General features: G+C 43.1%; 1 protein-coding gene across 1 annotated transcript in view; it reads left to right on the forward strand.

The window, feature by feature from the left end:
* The first annotated feature begins 11,150 nt into the window (after positions 1-11,150).
* Positions 11,151-24,535, forward strand: part of CRY2 (cryptochrome circadian regulator 2) — a 31,587-nt gene continuing 18,202 nt past the window's right edge. Inside the window, exons 1-3 of the mRNA XM_048483768.1 lie at positions 11,151-11,484; positions 15,432-15,540; positions 21,055-21,197. Coding sequence (XP_048339725.1) covers positions 11,282-11,484; positions 15,432-15,540; positions 21,055-21,197 — 455 coding nt within the window. The 5' untranslated portion in view covers positions 11,151-11,281. The remainder of the gene's footprint in view (positions 11,485-15,431; positions 15,541-21,054; positions 21,198-24,535) is intronic.

The following is a 24,535-nucleotide window of genomic DNA, read 5'->3' on the forward strand; positions in this document are numbered from 1 at the left end:
TTCAGGTTGAATGTGAATATATGAGAGGGGCTGTGGCCCAGTGGAAAAGCATTTGTTTTTTCCCAGGTTCAGTCCTCTGGTATTTTCCACTTTAAAGGGCCAGGTGGTAAGTGATGTGAAAGACCTCCGCATGGCATCCTGGGGAGCCATTACCAGTCACTGTAGGCAATGCTGACTTCAATGGAGCAATGTTCTGAATCAGTGTAAGAAACCATGTGTATGTGATAGAATAAGTTGTTTAAAGCATTCCAGTTGATTGACAATCATTTTGTCTTTCAACAGATTGCTTAAATTTGCATTTTGCTAGAACCTCTTAGAAGGTTCATTTTTGAGATAGCGAGAGAAATTCTCTTGCTGTCAACTAAGAAAGCTCTTTAAAAGGAAAGGGCATTCAATATTTTCTACTATACAGGAATGCAAAATCAAAAATAGCCCTAGAAAATGAAGAGGTGCAAGACCACGGCAGAGTGGTAGACAATTAGTTTTGCATGCAGAAGGTCCCAGGTACATTCATCAGCACTTCCAATTAAAAACATCACGTAGTGAGGGGCATGAAACATGTCTGCCTGAGAACCTGGAGAGCTGCTGGCAGGCAGGGTAGACAGTTGGGATGTACCAATGGTCTGACTTCATACAAGACAGCTTCATGCATTAATGCTTTTCTACATCCATTTTATCATGTCTTTTTCCATACTTCACTATAATCATATTTTTAGGGAGAGTTGTTTGGAACTTGTAGTGGCAAACCCACATGCAACTATAAAAACTGTCTCATTTAAGCCTCCTTTGATGACTGAGAATTCAAGCTGATATGTTGCCAGACAGATTTGAAGTATGTATTCCTCCCCAGTCTGCTTACTTGAGGTGATTGGTCAGTAGCTTAATTAAGGAGTGTGGAGTCACTAGAACAAAAACAAAAACCCTTATAGCTTGGAAAAAACTCACTGCATCGTTCCCACTGCAGGAGGCTACTGCCGTGCATCTACGTAGACTCACTCAGTGTTTAAACTGGGAGGCTCCCGTCCACAAGACTGGGCTGGGCTGTTTGCTAGCATCAACTTGCAAACCTCTTGTCTGACTAATTTCCTTGACATCTGCTATATAACCCTGAGTTTGGATCAACTCTTGATCTGAAGGTCGGAATGTCACCAGTCTTGGATTATTCAGAAGCAATGAAAGCAACTATGCTTTGTGTTTAAAAAAAGATGAGGATACTTGAAGGTCATTGTTGCCACAGATCTTGCTAGAAGTTTATATGAGGGACCAGCTGGGAAAACACTTTTTTTTCACTAAGTGATAATAGGCAAGTTTTTATTGCATCTGAAGGCAGGAAGATAACTGTGGATTCAAGAAGTCCTACTGACTCCTATACAGCCATCCAAAGTAGACCAGTCTCACGTCTATAAGTGTCACAGCTTAACAAGACACGATTCAACACAATCCTTTATGTTCATTCAAGTTTATTAAATGGAACAACTACAAACGTGCAACTTCACACTGACTTATGAGGTCTGTTGCTTTCAAACCTTACTTGCCTTATCTTGAATGAATATGCAGGTACATTTGCTTTTCTAATCAAATGTTATCTTATGTAATCTTGCCTAATTTTTTTGTGAAAAAAGCATGAACCCACCAAGCTCAATACTGTAACTGTAACAACTGAAAAAAGGCGGGTTCTAAACTGACAGGCTTCTATAACTAACCAATCTTGTCTAAATACTACTCCCATGCCTCTAAGCTACATTTCCCACAATTCTGCATCTTAAAGACAAAGCCTCTTCTTTACTCATTATTGCTACATAGATGCTGGCTCCTTTGTTACTAACTAACCTCCGTGGGTCAGCACAAGTCCTTATTGAATTTAAGAGAAGGAAGTGCAGGTGTCTGTGGTCAAAGAACAGATAGCAATGCCTCTCACGTATAACACAGCCTTAACATTCTTGATTTCTATGAACGTGAGGCATATGTGAGTTACTGCTACCTGTACTCTGCTTTTCCTCCCTAGATTATTGTTACATTTCTCAGATTCTCTTTTTAAATGCACAAGGAACTCTTCCTTAACAAGACTCTGCTGAGCAGACATAAAACTTGGGGAAGTTGTTCCTGGCATTCAGATGCAATGGCTAGGAAAGCTTCCATTGCTGAATTTCTGCTTGTTGAGCACCTGTTAAGGATTGCAATAGAAATAGAGCTAGGTTCTACTCCAGTGCATCTTAAAGATCCGCAAGGTTTTTGGTAAAGTTGCCAACATCGGATGGTAGCTAGAGATCTCCTGCAATTACAATTGATCTCTAAGCGACAAAGATCAGTTTCCCTGGAGGCATTTTATAGACTAACATCATTGAGCCAGCATGATATAGTGGTTAAGAGTGATGGACTCTAATCTGGAGAACTGGATTTGATTTCCCACTCCGCCACATGAAGCCTGCTGGGTGACCTTGGGCTAGTCACAGTTCTCTCAGAACTCTCTCAGCTCTACCTACCTCACAAAATGCTTGCTGTGAGTGAGGGAGGAAAGGCAAAGTGTAAGCCACTTTGAGACTTCTTATGGTAGAGAAAAGTAGGGTAGACAAGCCAACTCTTCTTCATTTATTCTGGTATAAGCTTTTGTGAAACAAAATAACTGCTGACTCACAAAACTTTATGCTGGAATAGATTTCTGTTAGGCTTTAAAGTGCCATTGGACTGTTGATTGATTTGGTGTTACAGACTAACAAATATTCATCTAATATAATTATTTAAAAATATTATAGACCTACATTCTCTTTCAAAAAAACTAGAACCCAAAGGTAGTTCAAAACAATAAAACAAATGTCTTAAAAATGGAAGTATAACTGTTAAAATAGTAATAGAATCATCTAGATGAAAGAGGGAAAGAATGATGTAAGTCACTCTTGGTGCCTCTATTGGGGAGAAAAATGGAGTATAAATAAAATCAACCAAAATCCCTTCTAAAACATTCAGTTTCAGCTCCCCTTTGAAACTGCAGAGGGAAATGCATCTTGTAACATCTTCTGGGGCCCCTTCTCACATGCAGAACAATGCACTCTCAATGCACTTTCACAATTGTTTGAAAGTGGATTTTGCTATTCCGCACAATGAAATCCAGCTGCAAAGTGCATTGAAAGTGGATTGAAAGTGCATTATTCTGCATGTGCGGAAGGGGCCTGGGAGACTGTTCTGTAGTATGGGAGTGGCTGCTGAAAAAGCCTGGCATTGGAACTGCTGGAAGCTCTGCTGTGCTTACAAAAAGCTGCTGGCAGGAATATTTCATCATTTCCTTTTAATGTAAAAGCTGTTATAAATTGGTCAGTATTACCATAGAAACAAATTACAGGCTACCAAATGAACTGGTTAGGTAACCTTTTAACTACAAATAAATCACAGGGCTGGGAAAGCTACATAAGAACATAAGAACAAGCCAGCTGGATCAGACCAGAGTCCATCTAGTCCAGCTCTCTGCTACTCGCAGTGGCCCACCAGGTGCCTTTGGGAGCTCACATGCAGGAGGTGAAAGCAATGGCCTTCTGCGGCTGTTGCTCCCGAGCACCTGGTCTGTTAAGGCATTTGCAATCTCAGATCAAGGAGGATCAAGATTGGTAGCCATAAATCGACTTCTCCTCCATAAATCTGTCCAAGCCCCTTTTAAAGCTATCCAGGTTAGTGGCCATCACCACCTCCTGTGGCAGCATATTCCAAACACCATCACATGGTGTGGGAAGAAGTGTTTCCTTTTATTAGTCCTAATTCTTCCCCCCAGCGTTTTCAATGAATGCCCCCTGGTTCTAGTATTGTGAGAAAGAGAGAAAAATTTCTCTCTGTCAACATTTTCTATCCCATGCATAATTGTATAGACTTCAATCATATCCCCCCTCAGCCGTCTCCTCTCCAAACTAAAGAGTCCCAAACGCTGCAGCCTCTCCTCATAGGGAAGGTGCTCCAGTCCCTCAATCACCCTCGCTGCCCTTCCCTGCACTTTTTCTATCTCTTCGATATCCTTTTTGAGATGTGGTGACCAGAACTGAACACAGTACTCCAAGTGTGGTCTCACCACTGCTTTATATAAGGGCATGACAATCTTTGCAGTTTTATTATCAATTCCTTTTCTAATGATCCCCAGCATAGAATTTGCCTTTTTCACAGCTGCCATGCATTGAGTTGACATTCCCATGGAACTATCAAAAGCCCTCAAGTTCGGTTTACTATCCTTAGCCAGAATCTTCCCTGTGGCTGTCCTTCCACATAATTCAGCCCACAAAGTTGCAAGCAGAAAAGAGAAGGGAAAGGAGTGGGATCAAGATTTTTTTGCAGAATTGTGCTTGCCAACTGTTCAGCCACCATTGCAGTTGTACCTTTACAATGAACTTAATGGGCAGACATTAGAAAGTTATCTTTGTGCTGTGAAAAGTGTCATCTGTTCATTTCTGCATAACAAGCCATTCAAGAAACAAGAGCAGGTCAGGCATGGGGAGGGTGGGATTCAGTTCCCTCAAGTGTGAGTAGCAAATCATCTAGCACATGTCCTGCTGTTCCTCTAAGGAATTCAAAGCAGTATACAAAGGGTCCCTTTTTCTGTATTGTCAAAGAGTTTCATGGCAAGAATCAACCAGCTGTTGTGGATTTTCTGGGCTGTGTGGCTGTGGTCTAGTTTTGATCCTAATTTTTCATTCACATCTATGGCTGGCATGCTTCTGAAGATGCCAGCCATAGATACGGGCAAAATATTAGGAAAAAAAGCTACCAGACCATGACACACAGCCAAAAAACCCCCACAACAGCTAGCTCCCTTTCCCAATCTTATTTTCTTAATCTCCCTGTGATGTATGCTAGGCTAAGAGTGGCTGAAGATCACTCAGTGAACTTCTTGGCTAACTGAAAGCAGGCAAAAGTCCAGCACTCCAGCCACTACACCACACAGGATAACAGCAAAAATGTCACTTTCAATTTAAGTAATACATGCAATGAGGGCGGAGAGGTGTCATCACAATATCTACTGTTATGTGAAGTAGTACCTCGGGGGGCGGGGGGTGATTTTCCCAATGTTATTTAACATCTGTATTTGACCCCTTCTTCAGCAGACCAAAGTTTCAGCCTGAATTATTATCAATGTACTTTCTTAAAGATTGGTGTGACATTGGCCATCTTCCAGTCTTCAGGGATGGAGGCTGATTTCAGGGAAAAGTTGCATATTAAAGTGAGAAGTTCAGCAATTTCATGCTTGAGCTCCTTAAGAACTCTTGGGTGAATGCAATCTGGGCCAGGAGATAAAACAAAATACTGGCCTGTATCCCATCATACATTAAGAAATCTGAAGCACCCTTACATGTCTTAAGAGGGTGCCTTAATTTCTGCAATTCCCCCCTCCTGCTTCACCCCACACCTACTCCCTAAGATTTTGTTTCTTGGAGTCAGTGAACCCTTATGCACAGAACAATGGGGATCTGAAATTTAAAAGGGAAATTGGATGGAATCACTGCCTCATCTTAGAAAGATGTATATGCTCTTAAGTCTTAAGTGTGGTAAGATACATAATGCTGAAGAGCAAGAGGCTTCTCTGAAATTTCATGATATGCTGAAAAGGCTACTTGCTTTTCTGTTTAAAGTGAAGTCAGTGGAATTGAAAGAGTGCAACTTTACTGAGGATGTCACTATAAATCTTGTTAGCAGCAGCAATGAACCATTTTAAAGTGAATGTATGCTCTATTCTAGGCAATGCAGTGTTTCACTTGCATTACAAAAATTAAATAAGCAAATAAATATAAATAAATCTAGACACCCTATATATGTTTAGTCAGAAATAAGTCTTGCTGAATTTGCTGGGGTTTATTCCCAAGCAAGTATGCATTGGATTGATGATTTAGGGTAAGGAGGGAGGGGTGGCATGCAAGGGAGGGGAGGGAGTGAGGGGTGGCATGCAAGGGAGGGAAGGGGAGGGGACCAGGCATCTGGGCAGCCCACCACCCTAAGCGGAGGGAAGGGGAGGGAGTGAGGGCTGTGGCATACAAGGCAGGAAAAGAGGAGTGAGGGGGGGCATGCAAGGGAGGGAAGGGGAGGGGACCCGGCATCTGGGCATGGCCCACCCACCCTAGCGAAGGGAAGGGGAGGGAGGGGTGGCATGCATAGGAGGGGAGTGAGTGAGAGGTGGCATGTACAAAGAGGGAGGGAAGGGGAGGAGACCCAGCATCTGGAGGCATGGCCCACCCACCCTAGCTTGGAGGAGAAGGGGGGAGGGGAGGAGGGGGGTGGCATGCAAGGGAGGGGAGGGGAGTGAGGGGTGGCATGCAAGGGAGGGAGGGACCCGACATCTGGGCATGCACCCCACCCACCCCTAGCGGGAGGAGGAGGAGGGAGGGAGGGAGGGGTGGCATGAAGGGAGGGGAAGGGGAGGGGAGACCCGGCATCTGGGCATGGCCCACCCACCCTAGCAGGAGGGAGGGGTGGCATGCAAAGGAGTGAGGGAGGGAGTGAGGGTGCATGCACAGGGAGAGGAGAAGGGAGGGAGGGGTGGCATGCAAGGGGAGGGAAGGGGAGGGGACCCGGCACCTGGAGGCACTTGACCCACCCACCCTAGCGGAGGGAGGGGGAGGGAGGGTGGCTGCAAGGGAGGGGAGTGGAGGGGTGGCATGCAAGGGAGAAGGGGGAGGGGACCCGGCATCTGGGCAGGGGCCCACCACCCCTAAGCGGAGGGAAGGGGAGGAGGGGAGGGAGGGGTGGCATGCAGGGGAGGGGAGGGGAGTGAGGGTGTGGCACATGCAAAGGGAGGGGAAGGGGAGGGACCCGGCATCGGGACATGGCCCCCCCACCCTAGGGGAGGGAGGGGGGGGGAGGGGAGGGAGGGAAGGGAAGTGAGGAGGGTGGCATGCAAGGGAGGGAGGGGAAGTGAGGAGGGTGGCATGCAAGGGAGGGGAGGGGAGGACCCGACATCTGGGCATGGCCCACCCACCCTAGCGGAGGGAGGGGAGGGGAGGGGTGGCATACAAGGGAGGGGAGGGAGTGAGGGGTGGCATACAAGGGAGGGAAGGGGAGGGGACCCGGCATCTGGGCATGGCCCACCCACCCTAGCGGAGGGAGGGGAGGGAGGGGGTGGCATGCAAGGGAGAGGAGGGAGTGAGGGGTGGCATGCAAGGGAGGCAAGGGGAGGGGACCCGGCATCTGGGCAGGGCCCACCCACCCTCGCGGAGGGAGGGGGAGGGAGGGAGGGGTGGCATGCAAGGAAGGGGAGGGAGGGAGGGGTGGCATGCAAGGGAGGGAAGAGGAGCACCCACTTTACACCCACAAAAGGGAACATCCACTGGCGGTGGTGGGTACAATTTCTGCCATTTTCTTCCTTCTCCTGAAGACCCTGTCTTGTACCTAATGCTGTTTCTAACAATGTTTACTAGAAACTAAAATCCTATTGATTTTAGTGATGTCATTCTTCCAGGTTTGCTTCAGAATGCAGCCCAAATGTTACATCTATTGTCACATGTTTTCTAAGATCTTGCTTAGTTATTGTTTGTTCAATGTTAGCTGCACCCTCCTCCGTCCACCTGAGGTACTGATTACAGAAATACTACAGGATGTTACAATGACTCCTGACTAGCTTCTTAAAAGGATTACATCACTACATGGTGGTTAGATCGGCTGCTGAATCCCTGACATAATAGATGGAAGTGATAACCATCATACCACTAATGAGGCTGGATATAAACAAAGGAAATTGTTATTGTAACCTCTGCTTGTGGGTTCTGTGGGGCAGAACTTGGAAGGAGTTTGCAACAACTAAATTTTAAACAAAATGGTTTACTTTTCCTTAACATATGACACTTATCAGACATTAACATTTAACCTTCATGGTCTGTTCAAGTTTCATTCCAAGTCCTTCTAATTACAGTCTGATAATGCCAAGTCCATTTCTTTCTGCTGGTGATTGGCTCATGAAGACTCCAGAGGCTTGGTGAACTGGATTCGAGGTGATGAAGGTCCCCAAAAGAACTCTCACCAATTACATACACAAAAAGCCTTGAAACAATAAATTCTAACATTTACGATATAGCAAAAATAAACAGCTCCCTTTCCACTAGTTCCCAACAACATTGCAGTTACCTTAAACAAGGTGTTAAGAGCTTGTAATAATATATCCAGGTCCCAGTCTGGTAGCCTTGCTTCCTCCAACCTCATGAGTTCTTCAGCCTTCTGCTCCTTTCAGACTCCACCCCTTTCTTAACATAGGGGTTACACTATCTCTAACATTGGTTATACTTTTCCTGTGTTTTGTCTCGTGTGATCCTGGTGTGCCCAAACCCATTGAAATAAGTACTTGCTATCTTATATGCACCTTCCACTTTCCATCTAAGATACTGATCACAGGAGAGTTACAGGATGCTATAGTGACACAGGAAGAATTAGCTTTTTAAAAAGGATTTCATAACTACATGATGGATAAGATGGAATCAACTAGCTTAAGCATGCTTATCTACGCACAACAATTATTTGACTAGCTTCACAAGCAGGGGTAAAAGTAAAGCAGGATCAGTGTGGTATGGGGAGCCACTGCAAAAGCGGTACCGCCCATCTTCTGCTTGGGGACTCCACTGAGAGGCACAGTACCAATAAGAAACTTAAGCTGTTTTCACCCCTGCTCCCAAGGTGCATATGCACAGTCAGAACGGCCATTTGTCTTACCCAGCAAGGCAAAACTTTTGTTCTTCAGAACTGTTTTACAAACTCTGTTTTTCTTTATTTACAAAATTTATTCTACATTTTACTTCCCTGATCAGGGATACAAAGGCGGCTAATAGAAATATCATAATGAATAGACATTTTACAAAAATAAACCAAACAAAAACACATCATTGAAAGACTCAAAATCAAGCTAAAATACACACACATATTAAATATGGAAACCATAGAGAAAAGGATTGTTGGGGGAAAGACCTCTTCAGCCTTTTCCTGGAGATGGCAACAGCAGGAAAAACGAGAGTTCCAGACTGAAGAGTGTTTCTGAGGACAGAGTGCCAACATTTTGATGTGCCATCAGAGAAGGACAACTCCCAGGTTACCACCCTTCTGACGGCTGGGGCTGGGGCACCTGAAGCAGGCCTTTGAAAATTATCGTAGTGGATGGGTACGCTTGTAAGGGAGTAAATCCTTCATGTATCATGTATTCAGTGATGCAATACTTTAAAGGTCAACACCAGAGCCTTGAATTGTGCCCAGAAATAGAGTGGAAACCAGTGTAGATGGCCAGTGTTTCGAGTGCTATGGTCCCTACAATCCATTCCAGTCAATACCCTGGCTATAGTTGATACTCTGTATCAACTGAAGTTTCTGAACTTTTCAAGGGCAGCCCCATGTAGAGTGAATCTAGGCGTAACCAGGGTAAGCACCAGAGCAACCAGATTTTCAGTGAAACTGCCTTTACTTGTACATATTTGCTATACATATTTTTAAGGTGTTGTGAGGCCAGAACCCAGGTCCGGCCTGCACAGCTGTTTTGAGAAAAGATAGGTTAGAAACAAACTCCCAAAAAAGCATCAGACATTTGACATCAGAAACAGACAGACCGTTTTTACTGAACAGAATATAGATAAGAACATAAGATCTCTGACAGAAGGTGACCCCTTCTGGGTGCTCTCGAAAGAGAGACACGCCCACCATACAAAATACCTTAAGTCTTTATAGATACAAAGAATACATACATCACAGTTCATCCCCATACCCATGTACATAATCCATACCCCTTTCACGTGCTATAAGCATGAACTTTAAAATCCCATTGGATGATTCTGTCTCCTTGTCACATTAAGACAACCTCTACTCTACGTGTCACATTCCTTCTGTTACACAAACACTGCATGCTGTTTGCTCACGTCCCTCTGCCCATATGCAAACGGCTGCAATAAAACTAACTTCTGCCTTTTCTTGTTTCCAAGAATAACCTGTTTTCCTACTTTTCTAAGTTTGCTCCTGAAGAGAGATATCTCCCCAGGGTATGCAAGTTTTTACATACATTTTACATAAAACTTCCCTTTTCCCAGTTTGAAATTATTTTAACATTAACAGATTATACAAACGTTGATTCTAACAATTATACCTTCGATTCTAATACAATAGAATTATAGTAAAATACAAGTACATATGAATCTCTCATTGTCATAAAAAACATGTTTTCCATTTAACTAATCACATTCATTTCTATTCTAACCTCTGATCTCTTTTATGGTTCTGTTTATTCATGTAGCTATCCCCTATAGCTGGTTTTAACAAAAACAAAGTTATAAATGTATATGTCTTCTGTCACGTATTAACCTTTAGTGACAAGAAGATATTTATCTTTGCTTGCCTGCATAATCACTGACAAGCTTCTAACATGCCATTTGACCATCTGCTCACATGCAGTCCTGCTGGTCTCTATACAGAAATCCCATTTTGATTCTTAGAAATCTTTGGTTCATACAAACTTAATATTCCTCAATCAAATACAATTTGAAGACATTCGGCCCAGTTCCCACAATGTCTTTATGATAAACACATCCAGGGTTGTCTAAGAGCATTCTCCAGCTACTATCAGAGGATTTGTCATTAGTTAAGCAACTGCCTGCTAAATAACAAATTTGTGTGTGAAGCCGCAACTCTTGAAATAATTTCAGATTGCGTTCACAGACAATTTCTATTTCACATTTTTTTAAAAAATTCTACACAAAAAGCACAGCACAAGTTCCTAGCACAAAGCAATATATTCATTGCTATAAATGAAAAGTTCTTTGGTGGTCCAGGAGTCTCCAACCTATGGTCCTCCACATGTTCACGGACTACGATTCCCATCAGCTTTGCCAATTGGCCATGCTGGCAGCAAGGGCTGATGGTAATCGTAGTCCAAGAACATCTGGAGGCCTATAGAGCATAAATGCCCACCGAAAACTTAAACAGAGTGAATTAGCAGATATATAGAATAACGGCTGGATGCATGCACGGAATGGCCAGTCATTCCAACGAGTACGGGAAATAACATGCACTACAAGAAGGCTCGCACAGCCCTAAGGGGCCCTGGCTCTGTCATGGCTCCGTCCACCGATCGCGCGATCTCTTCCGCCCTCATGAAGTACGTGCTGGTGCCGCCTCCTTGGGCTTTCTGAGTTACGCAGCCGAAGCACCAGCCAATGAGCGTCGGCGAGTGGCGCTGTGCGCACTCGGAGTGGGGGAAGGGCCGGTGTGGCGGCGGCGGCGCTGGGGCGCGAGAGCTGCGTTCCGTGCAGTCGGGCCCAGTGAGGCGGCTGCTGCTGTGATTCTGGGGTTCGCGATGGCTTCTTTTCCCGGCTTGGTAGCCCCGGCGCGGTCCATCGATGGCGGCGGCTGTACGGTGCATTGGTTCCGCCGGGGCCTGCGGCTCCACGATAACCCTGCGCTGCAGGCGGCTGTCCGGGAGGGCGTCTCCGTGCGCTGCATCTATATCCTGGACCCCTGGTTCGCGGCCTCCTCGGCTGTGGGCATCAACCGCTGGCGGTGAGTGGGGGGCATCGGAGGGCCTGGCCTTTTGGCCGACAGGCAGGCGGGTGTTAGGCTAGGACAGGCCTCGCCGCGGCCGTGGGTGGACGCACCTCCTGGGCAGCTCGGGCCGTTCCCAGCTGCCAGGACACGAATGGGAGTGTGTGTTGGCGCAGAAGGAGGAGAATCAGTGGCCTTGAAGCCTACTGTAACCGCACTAAGTTGAACTGGGGGACCCGAAGTTCTTTCAGGCTTGCAAAGAGTGTACCTGAGTTAACCACTTCTGGAAAAATAAAGCCAAGTTCTGCTGGCTCGTAGCAACTAGAGGTGTGCATTCAGATTTGCCGGGTGTGGGAAAGGCAAACCCCCCCCCCCCCCACACACACACACACACCCCAGCTGGATTTTGCGGAAGTTTTTAAATCTTTCAGGTCTATTTTACCTGACTTAGGGGAATCTTTGCGGGGCTCTGGAGAGGCTGTGTTTTGACACAGAGGAACTAAATATTCAGCACAACTCTCCTACGAAGAACCCACAAGTTTGGTGAAGGTTGGGTGAAATGATCCAATTTTATGCACCCTCCAAAGAAGGTGCATTGCACTGGAGAGAGAAAAAAGAGACCTCATAAAATTTGACCTCCTGGCCCAGTCTTCACCAAACTTGGGGGGGGGGGGGTTCTTCTAATGGGAGTCACCTGAAGCTGCACTTCAGATGTCATGACTGTACCTTGAAAAACCAGCACCAGCCCAGGGCCCCACCAAGATTTCATATATGGTTTAATAGACCTGTACATTTTGGAATATTAAAAAAACCAGGAAAAACCCAATATTGGTATGGGAGTTTGGCTTCCTTCAGATTTATTTTAAAAATGGGTCTATTAAACCCAAATTCAAAAAATATTGGGAAAAATTGGTGCACATGAGTTTTCAGAGCAGGCTGCCTTTGGCAGCTCAGTCTCTGCTGACCCTTGAAAGCAATATATAATTAAAAGTGGAGATGACTTTTGCTCTGGGGCCAAAAGTTGACAAAAGGCCATATTATGGGGACTTTTTTGACAGGCAAACAATATGTCTTCAATCGGTATGTAAAAATATGTCTTAAAACCTCTGTTGGGGTTTTTTGTGGGGAGGGGGAGATAATTGAGAACTTCGCACTTTCCCCTCAGGGCATGGGATGCTCAGTACAGTAGCCAACAAGGGATGATTCATGCCAGGAAAGCTGTAGGGTGAGTTAAATAACAAGCAGACTGAATGTGTCACTTCCTAGGTACACCGCCCTTGTATTTAGAGATCAGAACACTAATGTAGAAAAGGATGGCTTTCTAATTTACAAAGAGAAGAGAATAGCTCTGCATTTATTTGAAATGTCAAATAAGAATTGTGCAGATGGTATCACCACTTTTGTGGTGCTAATTGTGTTATAAATGGTATGGGAACGTAAGGTTCCTGTTCATTGCTTACATGTGTTTAGGTAATTTTGTGGATATTGGTGGATCTTTCCTCACTGATACTTGTGATTTATACATCCTTCTTTCTCCACATGTCAGTGGTTCTAATGCTACGAAAGGGAAGGTTCTGTAGTCTTGGAAATCAGTGAATGCATGAGCTGCCCAGACATGTTCCCCCTTCATGTCTCAGATTCAGAAGGGGAGTGGGGCCTCTTGCTGCTCCCAGTCTTTGTAATCTCTGCAGATCTTTCTGTCTTTCCTCTTTGCAATGACTTCTGTCTTTTTGAATTGGTGCAAAAAGCATTCGGGACCTTGTTGAAGCAGCCGTAGAATAGAGGCCAGCAACCTATTTTATGACATTTTGTAGAAGGGTGACATTGCAGTTAGATACTTCCTTTGGGAAGGCATGTGAGAGTGCTCTTCTTTTGTAGACTTCATTATTCTAGCTGCTTTTTTGGATTACTTTGTATAGCTTCCCCCCAGTTTTACAAATAAGGTAATAGCTCACATGCTGGTTTATGGAGGGATTAACAAACATTTTGATCTAATTCACACTTAATTAAAAGTAAATACAGTTGGATTCATTGGGGCTTTCTCCTTCATTAGTGTGCATAAGATTGCAGTGTGATTTAATGGTTGGATTTGTGGTTGCTGTGTGTGGCTGAATTGTACAGCGCACTATATCAAAAGCTTTCCTTGCTTGAGAATTTTTACAACCTTAGTTGGAGAAACTAAGCATGCTGGAAGGCTATAGAAAGGGAAAACGCTATTGTTGGCAACTGACATGGCTTATTGGAATTGCACAATTAATAGAGTAGAGCTGTTACCTATTCTAGTTGGTGATATTTCTGTTCTACTGCTTTGAAAATGCCTGCTGTATACTTAACTTAGTCTCTACATATAGAATCCTATGTATAGAAACTTGGAAAGCCCTGTTATATCACGCTCAGTAATCACTATTGCAGTTGGACTTGGATTATTCTGTTTTTAAACCAGAGGATTACTGTCTGTTCTCTTAGATGCAGTTTAACAACTTAGATGCAGTTTAACTCTTTGAGTGTTTCTGAAAGTCTGTGGTATATAAAATCAGTTAATTCTGTTTTCTCATGTAACAAATTCCTACATTCTTTAGGGGTATTTTTCATAATATTGTGTATCACAACATGTGCCCCCATCTAGTTACTGATGAAGCCAGCTACCTTCCACTTTGCCTAGTGTTCTAAAATGGCAAAACTGGCAGAAGAGAATGTTAGTTGTATTGTTTTTCTTGGTGGCGATAGTTACTCCCAGGCAAAATGCAATTCATCAAAATTGTATTGTGAAGCCTTTGACTCATTGTGCATGTGGACATAATTCTCCTCTGGAGTCAGAATTTTATCACTGCTTATAAGAAGAAAATATGGACTGAATAGTTTGCTTGTTTCTCTTCAATACAACAGTGAAATAATATGCACTCAAATTAGTATGCAGAAATTGCTCTGTATGAGTAGAATTTGAACATGAAAGCTGTCTTAGTTGTGAAATAGCATTACATAAGATGTCACAACTTTCACTGAATCTTTTTGATTATAAATGACCTTTTATCTTCATCATACCTATGTACAAATGAGGCTTCAATTTTGAAGGGAGAACGAATACTCTCAGCCTGTGCAGGTTAAGTAGCTACAGTGGAACCTCGATTTTCGTTGTCAGTTCTCGTTGGTTTCGGTTTTCGCCGATTCTTTCCCCAAAAATTTTGTCTTGGTTTTCATCATTTGCTTCAGTTTTCGTCGGATTTCGTCAGAGCGCGCACACTAATTTTGCAACAACAAACGGCGACCCATGCAGTTCCATTGCTTTCCAGTGTTTGCCTCAGTTTTCATCGGTTTCGGGCACCTGCAGGGAGTAAGAGGCTTCCTGTTTTGGCAAGCAAGTGCGGTGGGAGGGGGCCACCCTGCCTAGCGTCATCTTCTTGCCTTACCTGACTGCCATGGCGGTTCTTCAGGCTCCTGGCGACACTGTCAGGAGGAGAAGTGGGGGTGGGCAATCGCCACACAGCACTCACTTCCAGCCAGCTGGAAATGAGTTCTGGACGGCAGTTGACTGGCAGTGAGTCGTCCCCACATATTCCAACTGTACTCAGTTATACATTATGATTAGACTTTATTCCAAATAAGGAATAGTGGAGCCACTTGGGTATTTATTTCTGGATACAATGTGAAGCACAAGTTTTGGCCTCAGATCATAGTGATGTTCTTTTCTATATTTTAGGCAATATGCAAAACCTGTCATGTTTACCCTGTCCTTGGGAATGTAAGGGCTCTGGATTCTTTTATCTTTTTTTTTAAAGTTGCTTTTTCCCTCAGCAATTTGGCTGTTTCTGTCTTGAATTTTGGTACCACAGTGTTGTAAGCATCTCTAATACATTTTTCTGTATCTCAAAAATACCTTGTTGACCGGAGCCTGTCAGTATTGCATGAGTATGAATAAATTGTGCCATGTCCAACTTCTGCTAATTTCATTTCTTTTTTCTCCATAGGTTCTTGCTCCAGTCCCTGGAAGACTTGGACAACAGTTTAAGAAAACTCAACTCTCGCTTATTTGTAGTCCGAGGCCAGCCCACTGATGTATTTCCAAGACTCTTTAAAGTATGTTTACAACTGTGTGAGAAACTCATGATCTGTGCAGGCCTTAAAGTTCTTGTTTTTACTCTGATCTTTCTGATCCATGTATGCCAATTCCTGCACTGGGTTTGCATGTTGCATGTTTGCCTGGGCTTATAACTGTGTTTTCTTGTTTGCCATCACCCCAAGATATAACCTCTAGCCTCTTAGTAACAAGTGCCTTGGGGTATGCTGGTAAGGCTGCCTCTGAGCAAGTACAAAGGGCAAAGCTTCCAGTTACTTTAACTCCTCCAGTGCGTGCATGTCCTTCACGTGGATGAGCGGTCTTAGCATATGGGTGGGATTTCAGGCACAGTCTGCTTCGTTAAACTGGAAATAAACTTTATTACTAAATATTAAACCAGAGCACATACATGGCATATTAGGAAGATTACAGAATCTAAGAAAATGAAAGAAAGCATATATCTGAGTTGCATCATAGTAGTTACCTTCAGCTGGAGCAAATGCATTGCCTGTTCATGGCATTTGAGTGAAGTGTTTGAACTCAGAACAAAAGAGTTCCCCTTTTAATAGTTCTGCTTTGGTGAAAACCTCCCCTGCCAATCCAGAGTTAGGAATCTCGTTCTTGTGGGGCTCGTTTGCTCTCTGCCAATGGGTAGAGGACAAAACACTCCTGTAGTACTCCTGTCTCTCCCTTGATCAAATTTTATGATGCCCATCCATCAGATCCCTTTGGCAGGCAGCTGACCCAAATCTCTTGTTTTGTTTCTCCCTCCATGGAACAATAAACAGTTTGCCATGGGTTCTGGAACCCTATGTAACACATCCATCTAATCAGGAGACCCCTTAACCTTTTCTTCAGACTAAAGATACCCAGCTCCCTAAGTCTCTCCTCAACCTATTACAAATCTACATAGTAGTAGCAATATCTAGCCCACATTTTGCAATTGTATCATGGGGAACCTTGTCAGAGGCCTTAATGAAATCAAAGTAGGGTACATCCATAGCTCTTCCTTCATCCACCAAACTTATCACTCTATCATGACTTGTTTTTGACAAACCCATATTGACCTTTAGTGATCACAGCATTCCCTTCTAAGTGCTTATAGACTGTTTGTTTAATAATCTGCTCTAGAATCTTTCCTGGTATTGATGTCAGACAGACTGGGCTGTAATTTTTTGGGACTTCTTTTTTCCCTTTTTGAAGATGGGGAAAACATTTGCCCTCCTCCAGTCTGCTGGGATTTTTCCTATTCTCTAGGAGAATATAAGTTTCAAAAATCTACTCAATCTCCTTTTGGGTGCTATCTTAAACTTACTTGGCTTGTTGCCTTCAAATGAACTAGGTGATGAGAGAGGTGTACTGGCTCCCATTCCGTTAATGGTTCCACCTGCCTATTCTGCCTGCCCTCACAGGATTCCAGATTTTACACCTTCAGTGGGAAGAATGGGAAGGGTACAAGGCACATGATGCAGCACGCGCATCCTAATTCAGCCTTGGTACATTGAAAACTGTCATGTGGGAATTAGCTTTAGAAGCACAGTTATTTGTAACTTGACTTAAATTATTTATGTAGCCCTCTTGGATTTCTTAATTTGCTTAATGTCTCCTTCTTGGATTTCTGTATTTGTGAAGAAAATACAATGAAAGGTTACTGCTTTTCCTGTGCTTCATAGTTTTAAAAAGTTAGCTTTTGTCTCTTGATGGGATTTATTTATTTTATTTATTTCTTCAACTTCTATACCACCCGATCCCCGAAGGGCTCCGGGCGGTGAACAACACAATTCAAAAACATCAAGCAGGAGCAGGTCATACACAAAACACAAATACATAAGCTCCATCCCATTAATCATCAATAAAACAACCTAAAAACTCATATAAAACAGCGGATAACAGTTAATAAATAAATAAACAAGAGGCGTCCAGAAAACCCCAATTAAAACCTAACCCAAGAAGGGGGACGGCAGGCCCCACAATATGAGGGGACCCTGATGTAACAGCACCAAGGCAAAGAGCAAGAGCATAGATTTGCAGTGCAGCGGACCTTTCTGACTTCTCAGGAAGTCCACCATGAAAAGAGTTATGGGAAGCAATACATCCTAACGTGTGGGTGTCAAGAAACTGGCCTTGTCTAGTTGACCTTTCAAATTTTGGTTCAGGCTTTTGGGATTAGTCAAGTTACTAAAGGTTCCTCTCTGGGAAATTGATGTCATGATGGCTTGTGGTATACAGAGAGATAAGGAATGAGATGGAGTAAGGAACAAATGGAGGTGAGATCATGGGCCTGGGAGTTTCAAGGTCAGAGACCAAAGGAAGTTTTGCCCTCACATTCAGCTCATTAGTTCAAGGAACCCTGGAGAAGGGAGAATTGCTTGATTGTATGTCACCTGTCTTGCCAACACATCTGATCGGTCGAACAGGATCAGACCGGCTGCCGGGAGCCTGGCACAAAGCAAGACCATTCATTCTAGTTTGGACCCCCTTGGGGCCTGCTTCTTTTGAGCTATCATTTTGATTGTCGGTTGGGCTTTGTGTGGCCAGAACTCCTGAGTCTCGGACTTTGGGACTTGGAGTTCTGTCTGGACTCTGTACAGTAGTTTGACCAGAGAACTAAAGCATGAATAAATATTCTAGGGTAGTTATGTTTATTTATTTAATTAAAGTCTGCTTTTATCACAGGGACATAAGGCAGATTACACATAGTGAGTCAGTACAAAGTGGGACATTCAACAACCAATGCATCAGAATTTGAGAAGTCTAGAACTACATAATAGGATCCTAGTTACAATAAGATGACCACAGTAATATGGATCACAGTTCCAATCATTTATCCAAGTAGGTTCATGAACTGTTGTGACAGTGCAACCTTATTACGTATATTTAACTTCATTATTTTCTTCTGTGCTTTGTACTGCTTCAGTATTTGCACACTTTAGCACATTTCTCTTAATAAACCTTATTAATAATACTCCTTTGGTTGGGTTTTGGGATTTCAGTATAAACTGAGTACCTTGGCCTAGTTTGGCAACAGCTCTCAAGTAATTGTCTGTGGAACTCAACTTGCCAGTGCCTTACCTTGTAGGTCTGATGTCTTCATAGACACCTGGTAGGGCTATAGACCTGATCCCTTGGTCTCCCAGTTGAGAGCTAACTCAGAAGGGCTGGTGATGGCTTGTTACCCTGGGTAGTGAGGATTCACTACCCAGTACTGTGTGTTTGCTCTGACTTTCACTCAAAGTTTTGTGGGGCAAAGAGGCCTTGACACTGAGGCATAGAGAAAAGAGCTACAATAGGATTGAGGCAGCCATGCTGAAAACTCTGCACACTCTTGTGTCTGACTTCTCTTGGGCTCATTCCGCACATGCAAAATAATGCACTTTCAAACTGCTTTCAGTGTTCTTTGAAGCTGTGCGGAATATCAAAATCCACTTGCAAACAGCTGTGAAAGTGGTTAGAAAACGGATTATTTTGCATGTGCGGAAGGGGCCTTGGAGACAAAACGAGTTATCTGGGCACTGACCAAGTCGCACCGTGTGTGCTTTACCCTCTCAATTATGAACAGAAATCTTTAAATTATCTGAGTGGCTCTTTATTCTGGAAGAACTGTGTGCTGCTTTCATCTCTAAATGAAACTTGCTGATCAGTTTGTTAAAGCCTTATGGCCCAATCTGGGGGAAGCAGGGAGTCAAAGGAAATTGTGGAGGCAGTGGGTGTCTGCCGTGGCCCTCCATGATGGGTGCTCCTGCATCTCCGCTGATACAGCAGAGGCATTCCAGAATGGGAAGGGGGGGGGGGAGGAGTGGGTATGAGATGTTTGGATTCTTTTAAGTTGCCATTTATTTATTAATGTACTGTTTTAGAATGTTGTAGGTGTTTTTACAGTTTTAATGTTTAATGCTGTTTTTAAAGGTTTTATTGTGTTTTAACTGTTGTAACCATCCTGAGCCCTTTGTGATAGGGTAGGATAAAAATGTGACAAAATAAATCCCAAATTGGCATTCCAGAGGCATGGGCTGGGGTGGAGCCAAAAGTAGTCAGCTCCACCCTGCTTTGCCTCCTGGGACCCCAGCACCTGAGGTTTGGACTTACGCCACCCTTTTTGACTGGCATAAGCCCATTGAGCCTAGTGGACATCTTTTTAGCAGCCGGTGGGGGGGGGGGGTGTTATTTGCCTCCCTGTACCGCCGAAAAGCCCTCTGAAGGTGGTAGGGTGGTGCCACAGTGGCCCTGACTGCCTCAGGGCTCTGGATTGGACTGTTAATTTTTCACAAGTATTTGCTAAACATAATACAATTTCATAAACAAGTCCTGTGTTTGGTCTCAGTGAATTGCTTTATTTTGAGGATGGTAGGAGGTAGCCATCTTAAATTAAGTCAGTTGTATATTACAAAGAATAATATTAGTGTCAGTTATTTTATTGGTGGTGATATGAAAAAGGCCCAGTGAACCAAAGCATCCTATGTGTGAAGCACAAGATTCACCAGTGATTAAATGACTTTATTAAATGCCTGGAGAATGGTGGTAACCAAACTGCATCTCTAATAAATGTTGTCTTTGAGTATGTAGAGCATACAGATTTTCTAATGGCTCCTTAACAGGAGGCTTGTCAGAGACTCAATTTCAATATAAAACAAATTATTTCTGTGGTAATTTAAAAAGTCAAAAGTCTTGCTTCAAAATCTGTAAATTGATTCTTATATCATTGACATAAAACAGTGTAGTGTCTATTCTAGAATGGTTTTATGCTTTAAAAAACCAAGGTGAGCTGCATCACACAAGTAAAAGGTGCCTCTGTTTTAAAAAATACTTTTAAAGAAAAGTTGAACAACTTAATTTTTATCTGAGATAACCGAGTTAAGCAGAAATGTGCTACAACGTATGCTAGAGAGAGGTGTTGAATGCTTTAGTGGTTGATGCTGCTTTCTGAAACCGGAATCTTCCCATACTCAAGACCCACCTTAATCCACATACAGTGGAATGATGCCCTCTAAGCTGTCATTTAACATCCCATTTGCATGTCAGAAAAAGGAGAATTCAGAGTTACGACTTTTAATAGGGAAAGGGACTTGGTGCCACAAGCATGCACAGAGCGTTGGTGGGCAAATTGCTGGGGGTGGCTGGATCAGGCTGTGCTGGACAGGGGGAAGAAAGGCAAGAAATGCCTGAACCTGCCTTTGCTAAAAAGGAATCTTCTCCACTATGGATTGACTTCTTTCCATTTTGATGATCCTCTCATCATGCATATAAAGAGGAGTGGGAGGCATGGTCTTTGTGAATATGCAGAAACTGCAGATCCTTTTTAAATGCAGCCAAAAAAAGTGGTTCCAGAGGGTCTTGCACTGCACGCTGGGGTCCTAGTGGGTTGAAAGCCACTGTCCTGTAACAATGTCTCCTCCCAAATTCCTGTTTGACTCTCCCATTGTACACTGGCCTGATTTCCAAAAGACTTTTCTTTAGTATTCAGTGTTGCTACTGCTTCACTGACAACAGAGCATCGTGTTAGTAGTGAGAGCTAAATATTGTGTGGTTTCTTGCAGGAATGGGGGGTAACTCGTCTTACCTTTGAATATGACTCAGAACCATTTGGGAAAGAAAGAGATGCTGCTATAGCAAAGTTGGCTAAAGAAGCTGGTGTGGAAGTCATGACAGAAAATTCTCACACTCTTTATGACTTGGACAGGTAAGATAAAAGTAGATGGCATTATTAATATTTGAGATGAAAAGAACTGTGCGTTGGAGAGGTCAGGAATTCATATTGAATGAGTTTTCGGTTCATCACACAGGAACAGGAGTGCTGCTTTCATACTAATTTCTAGGTTCTACTGAGGAAAGGTGGAATTGGTTCTGTAGTTATTTATTGAAAATCTATCATTTTTTTAGAAAGCCAACATGATGTAGTGGGAGCCAGCATGGTGTAGTAGGTAAGAGCAGGTGGACTCTGATCTGGAGAATTGGGTTTGATTTCCCACTCCTCCACATGAGCTGTAGACTCTTATCAGGTGAACTGGATTTGTTTCCCTGCTCCTACATTCCTGCTGGGTGGCCTTGAGTTAGTCACAGTTCTTCGGAACTCTCTCAGCCCCACCTGCCTCACAAGGTGTCTGTTGTGGGGAGAGGAAGGGAAAGGAGTTTGTAAACCCCTAGAAATCTCCTTACATGAGAGAAAAAGGGGGGGGGGTGTAAATCCAAACTACTACTACTCTTCTCCTCCTCCAATCTAAAGAATAAGGGTTGATTTCCCACTACTACACACAAAGCCTGCTGGGTAACCTTGGGCGAGTCACAAGTATCTCAGAGCTCTCTCAGCCTCACCTACTTCACAAAATGTCTGCTGTGAGGAGAGGAAGGGAAGGAGTTTGTAAGCCACTTTGAGACTCCTTATGGTCAAGAAAAGGGGTATAAGTCCAAACTCTTCTTCTTTTCTTCTTCATAGAATTTTACAATAATTAAGATAAGAGAAGGAGTCATTACAGGTATGCAAGAAGATCAGACAAATTGGGGAAGAGTATGTGTGAATAGTTTCAATATAGACAACAGAAGGAGATTGATGAAGCTTAAAAGGAAAAAAGTATATGTAGTGGTATAGGACAAGGGGATAATGAAAGTAGTTTTACCAAGCTGTTCACATTTCTTGAGATAATTTCTGAACTCTTCCACTGTTTTTCATTCAGTTACTCTGCCTTTCTGTTTAAAAACAAACAGATTCTCACAGTTATATATTCATTTGCCACCTTCTTTGAAGATCAGGGAGATTCCATATTTGTAATAATAGCTCTACATATTTCTGAACATCTTGTATATGAGTTTTAATTAGAATTGTGAGTTACATGTGCAGATGTATTAACAATGGAGTGGTGGTAATCTTAAAACAAAAATATCTTGGGTATGTCATGTGTCTGTTTTGAGACAGTAGCTTTAAATTCTTTTGTGCCACCTGCCTGATATTTTCCTTTAATGTCTGTCCAAATTTCTCATAGTAGTTTTTTATTCTGTATATGGAACTTGGTGCAGTGTTCATCAAACACACTTGACACAGTTTCCTCAATAGATGTGGTCATGCGGCATTATGTCGTCCCTGCCCTAATAGTGCAGTGATTACTCTTGTGAAGAATGTGGTTGCAAGAAGTAATGGGCCCTTATTAAATGTTTGTGCTGTGACTGAAGGTGATTTGTAATGCTCATTTTATCTCTGTTGAATGAATTATTATAGTCGAAGATCAGTTCTCATATCTCCTTTGTCTGCACCATTTTGAGCTTCTTGATTTTACAAAATATAAAATTCTTTAGAGGCTGTATGTCTTCCATCTATACAGCTATATCATAGGGATGTGGCTGGCAGACATCAGCCGTGAGTAGAGCAGTACCAACCCCCAATGTTGGGATTGCTTCAATAAGACTTTCTCCTTGAACTGAAGCAGTGCCTTTATTCACTATTCACTTTTCAGCAACAGCTTGGTTTTCAAGGGTTGACTGCTGCTACCGGTATTTCTCTGACTTGCCTTCTTCAGAATGTTCAGATGGAATGTCGTGCTGTTACTGAAAGTGAATTTGTGGGAATAAGTTATAAAAGCTAAAAACCTTACATAAAAGGTTATTGGGTTTTTTGCACTAAACATGTCCTTCACTTTGCCATAGTGTTGGCAATGGCTACCTCGTGTTAAAGCTGTCAGCCTCATTTTAGAACACCCCTTCTTGTCTTGATGCTGAGTGAGTGTGTTCCAGGTAGCTTAAAAAGTACCAATGAGCCAGTGCCAATTACAGCATAATTATAAAACACATTAGAAGATTGCAGTTTCTTGTGAGATTCTGTGGTATTTCACTCGTGTTCTGGCCATGTGACCAAATGCAAATTAGCCCTATTTTACCACCCTGGCCCCAGCCTGGTGGATCACTCTTCCTCCAGCTATTCGGGCCCTGCGGGACCTACACGAGTTCCGCAGGGCCTTTGGGGGGGCCAGTTGCTGATTGGCCGCTCTCCTGCTTCCTCTGTTGTAACATCTTTTTATGCCATCCAGTCGGTTGTGATACTTATGTCGGCCTCCTGGCAGGAGGCAAAAGGGCTCTGGGTAGCCACATATAATTCAGGTTTTATCTGTATTAGATTTTAAAGTATTTATCTAAATTTTATGTTGGTTTTATTGTATTAGTTTTGTTGTTTTGTTGTAAACCATCCAGAGCCCTTTGGGGATGGGGCAGTATACTAAATTTAGTAAATAATAATCAGTTTTGGCAGATGGAATTATTTATTCATTTTAAATTTGTATTGTGCCTTCCATGTGTTCAGGGTAGTTTCAGCATGATTCTGTGACAAGATACCAACCATATAGGAAGCTTGTCACTATGCTATACTATCCTCAGATTTGGGTTTTGGTATGATCTCTCCTCAGTGGGGTGTATACTCCTAGAGTTGCTTCCTCGTGTATTGGCGCCAGGGACAGCTTTTTTGTAAGTTAAACGTGCCGTGGATTCAAGATATTAGTCAAAGGCTGCCTTTGAGGTCTTGGCCAAATTCTAAAGCTTTGTTCATTACTGATAGTTAACTCTTATATCAATGCTAAATATGTCAGAAAACACAGGGACCTATGAAAGAGTGATTCTACTTGAGAAACTGCTTAAAATGTGTATGAGTTACATTTTATTCTTTCTTGAAAAAGATGAAGGCAACTATATGATTTTCCACTCTGTAGCTAAACCTCACTACAATGCTGTGAATGTCAGGTGCAAAATCATTAGTGAGCCCTATGACTGAGCTGGGGATTGAACCTGGGTCTCCCCAGCTTTATTCACCCCTTGAACAATCACCGTTCCAGGGCAGTGTTTTGTTTGCCATTATTTATGATAGTTTCTTCAAGTTGGGCCACAAATTATATGTCAAGACATGAAATACAGGGGGAGAGAGAAGTTAATCTGAATTACTTCAGAAGTGAAAGCTGCATATGTTACCATATGGCTCTGCCTCTCTGTCTGCGTAGTATTACACATTAAAGTGTACCTGCCTCTGGAAACGAAGCTTATTCA

This window comes from Sphaerodactylus townsendi, linkage group LG02 (genome assembly GCF_021028975.2).
Source record: "Sphaerodactylus townsendi isolate TG3544 linkage group LG02, MPM_Stown_v2.3, whole genome shotgun sequence".
Lineage (NCBI taxonomy): Eukaryota > Metazoa > Chordata > Lepidosauria > Squamata > Sphaerodactylidae > Sphaerodactylus > Sphaerodactylus townsendi.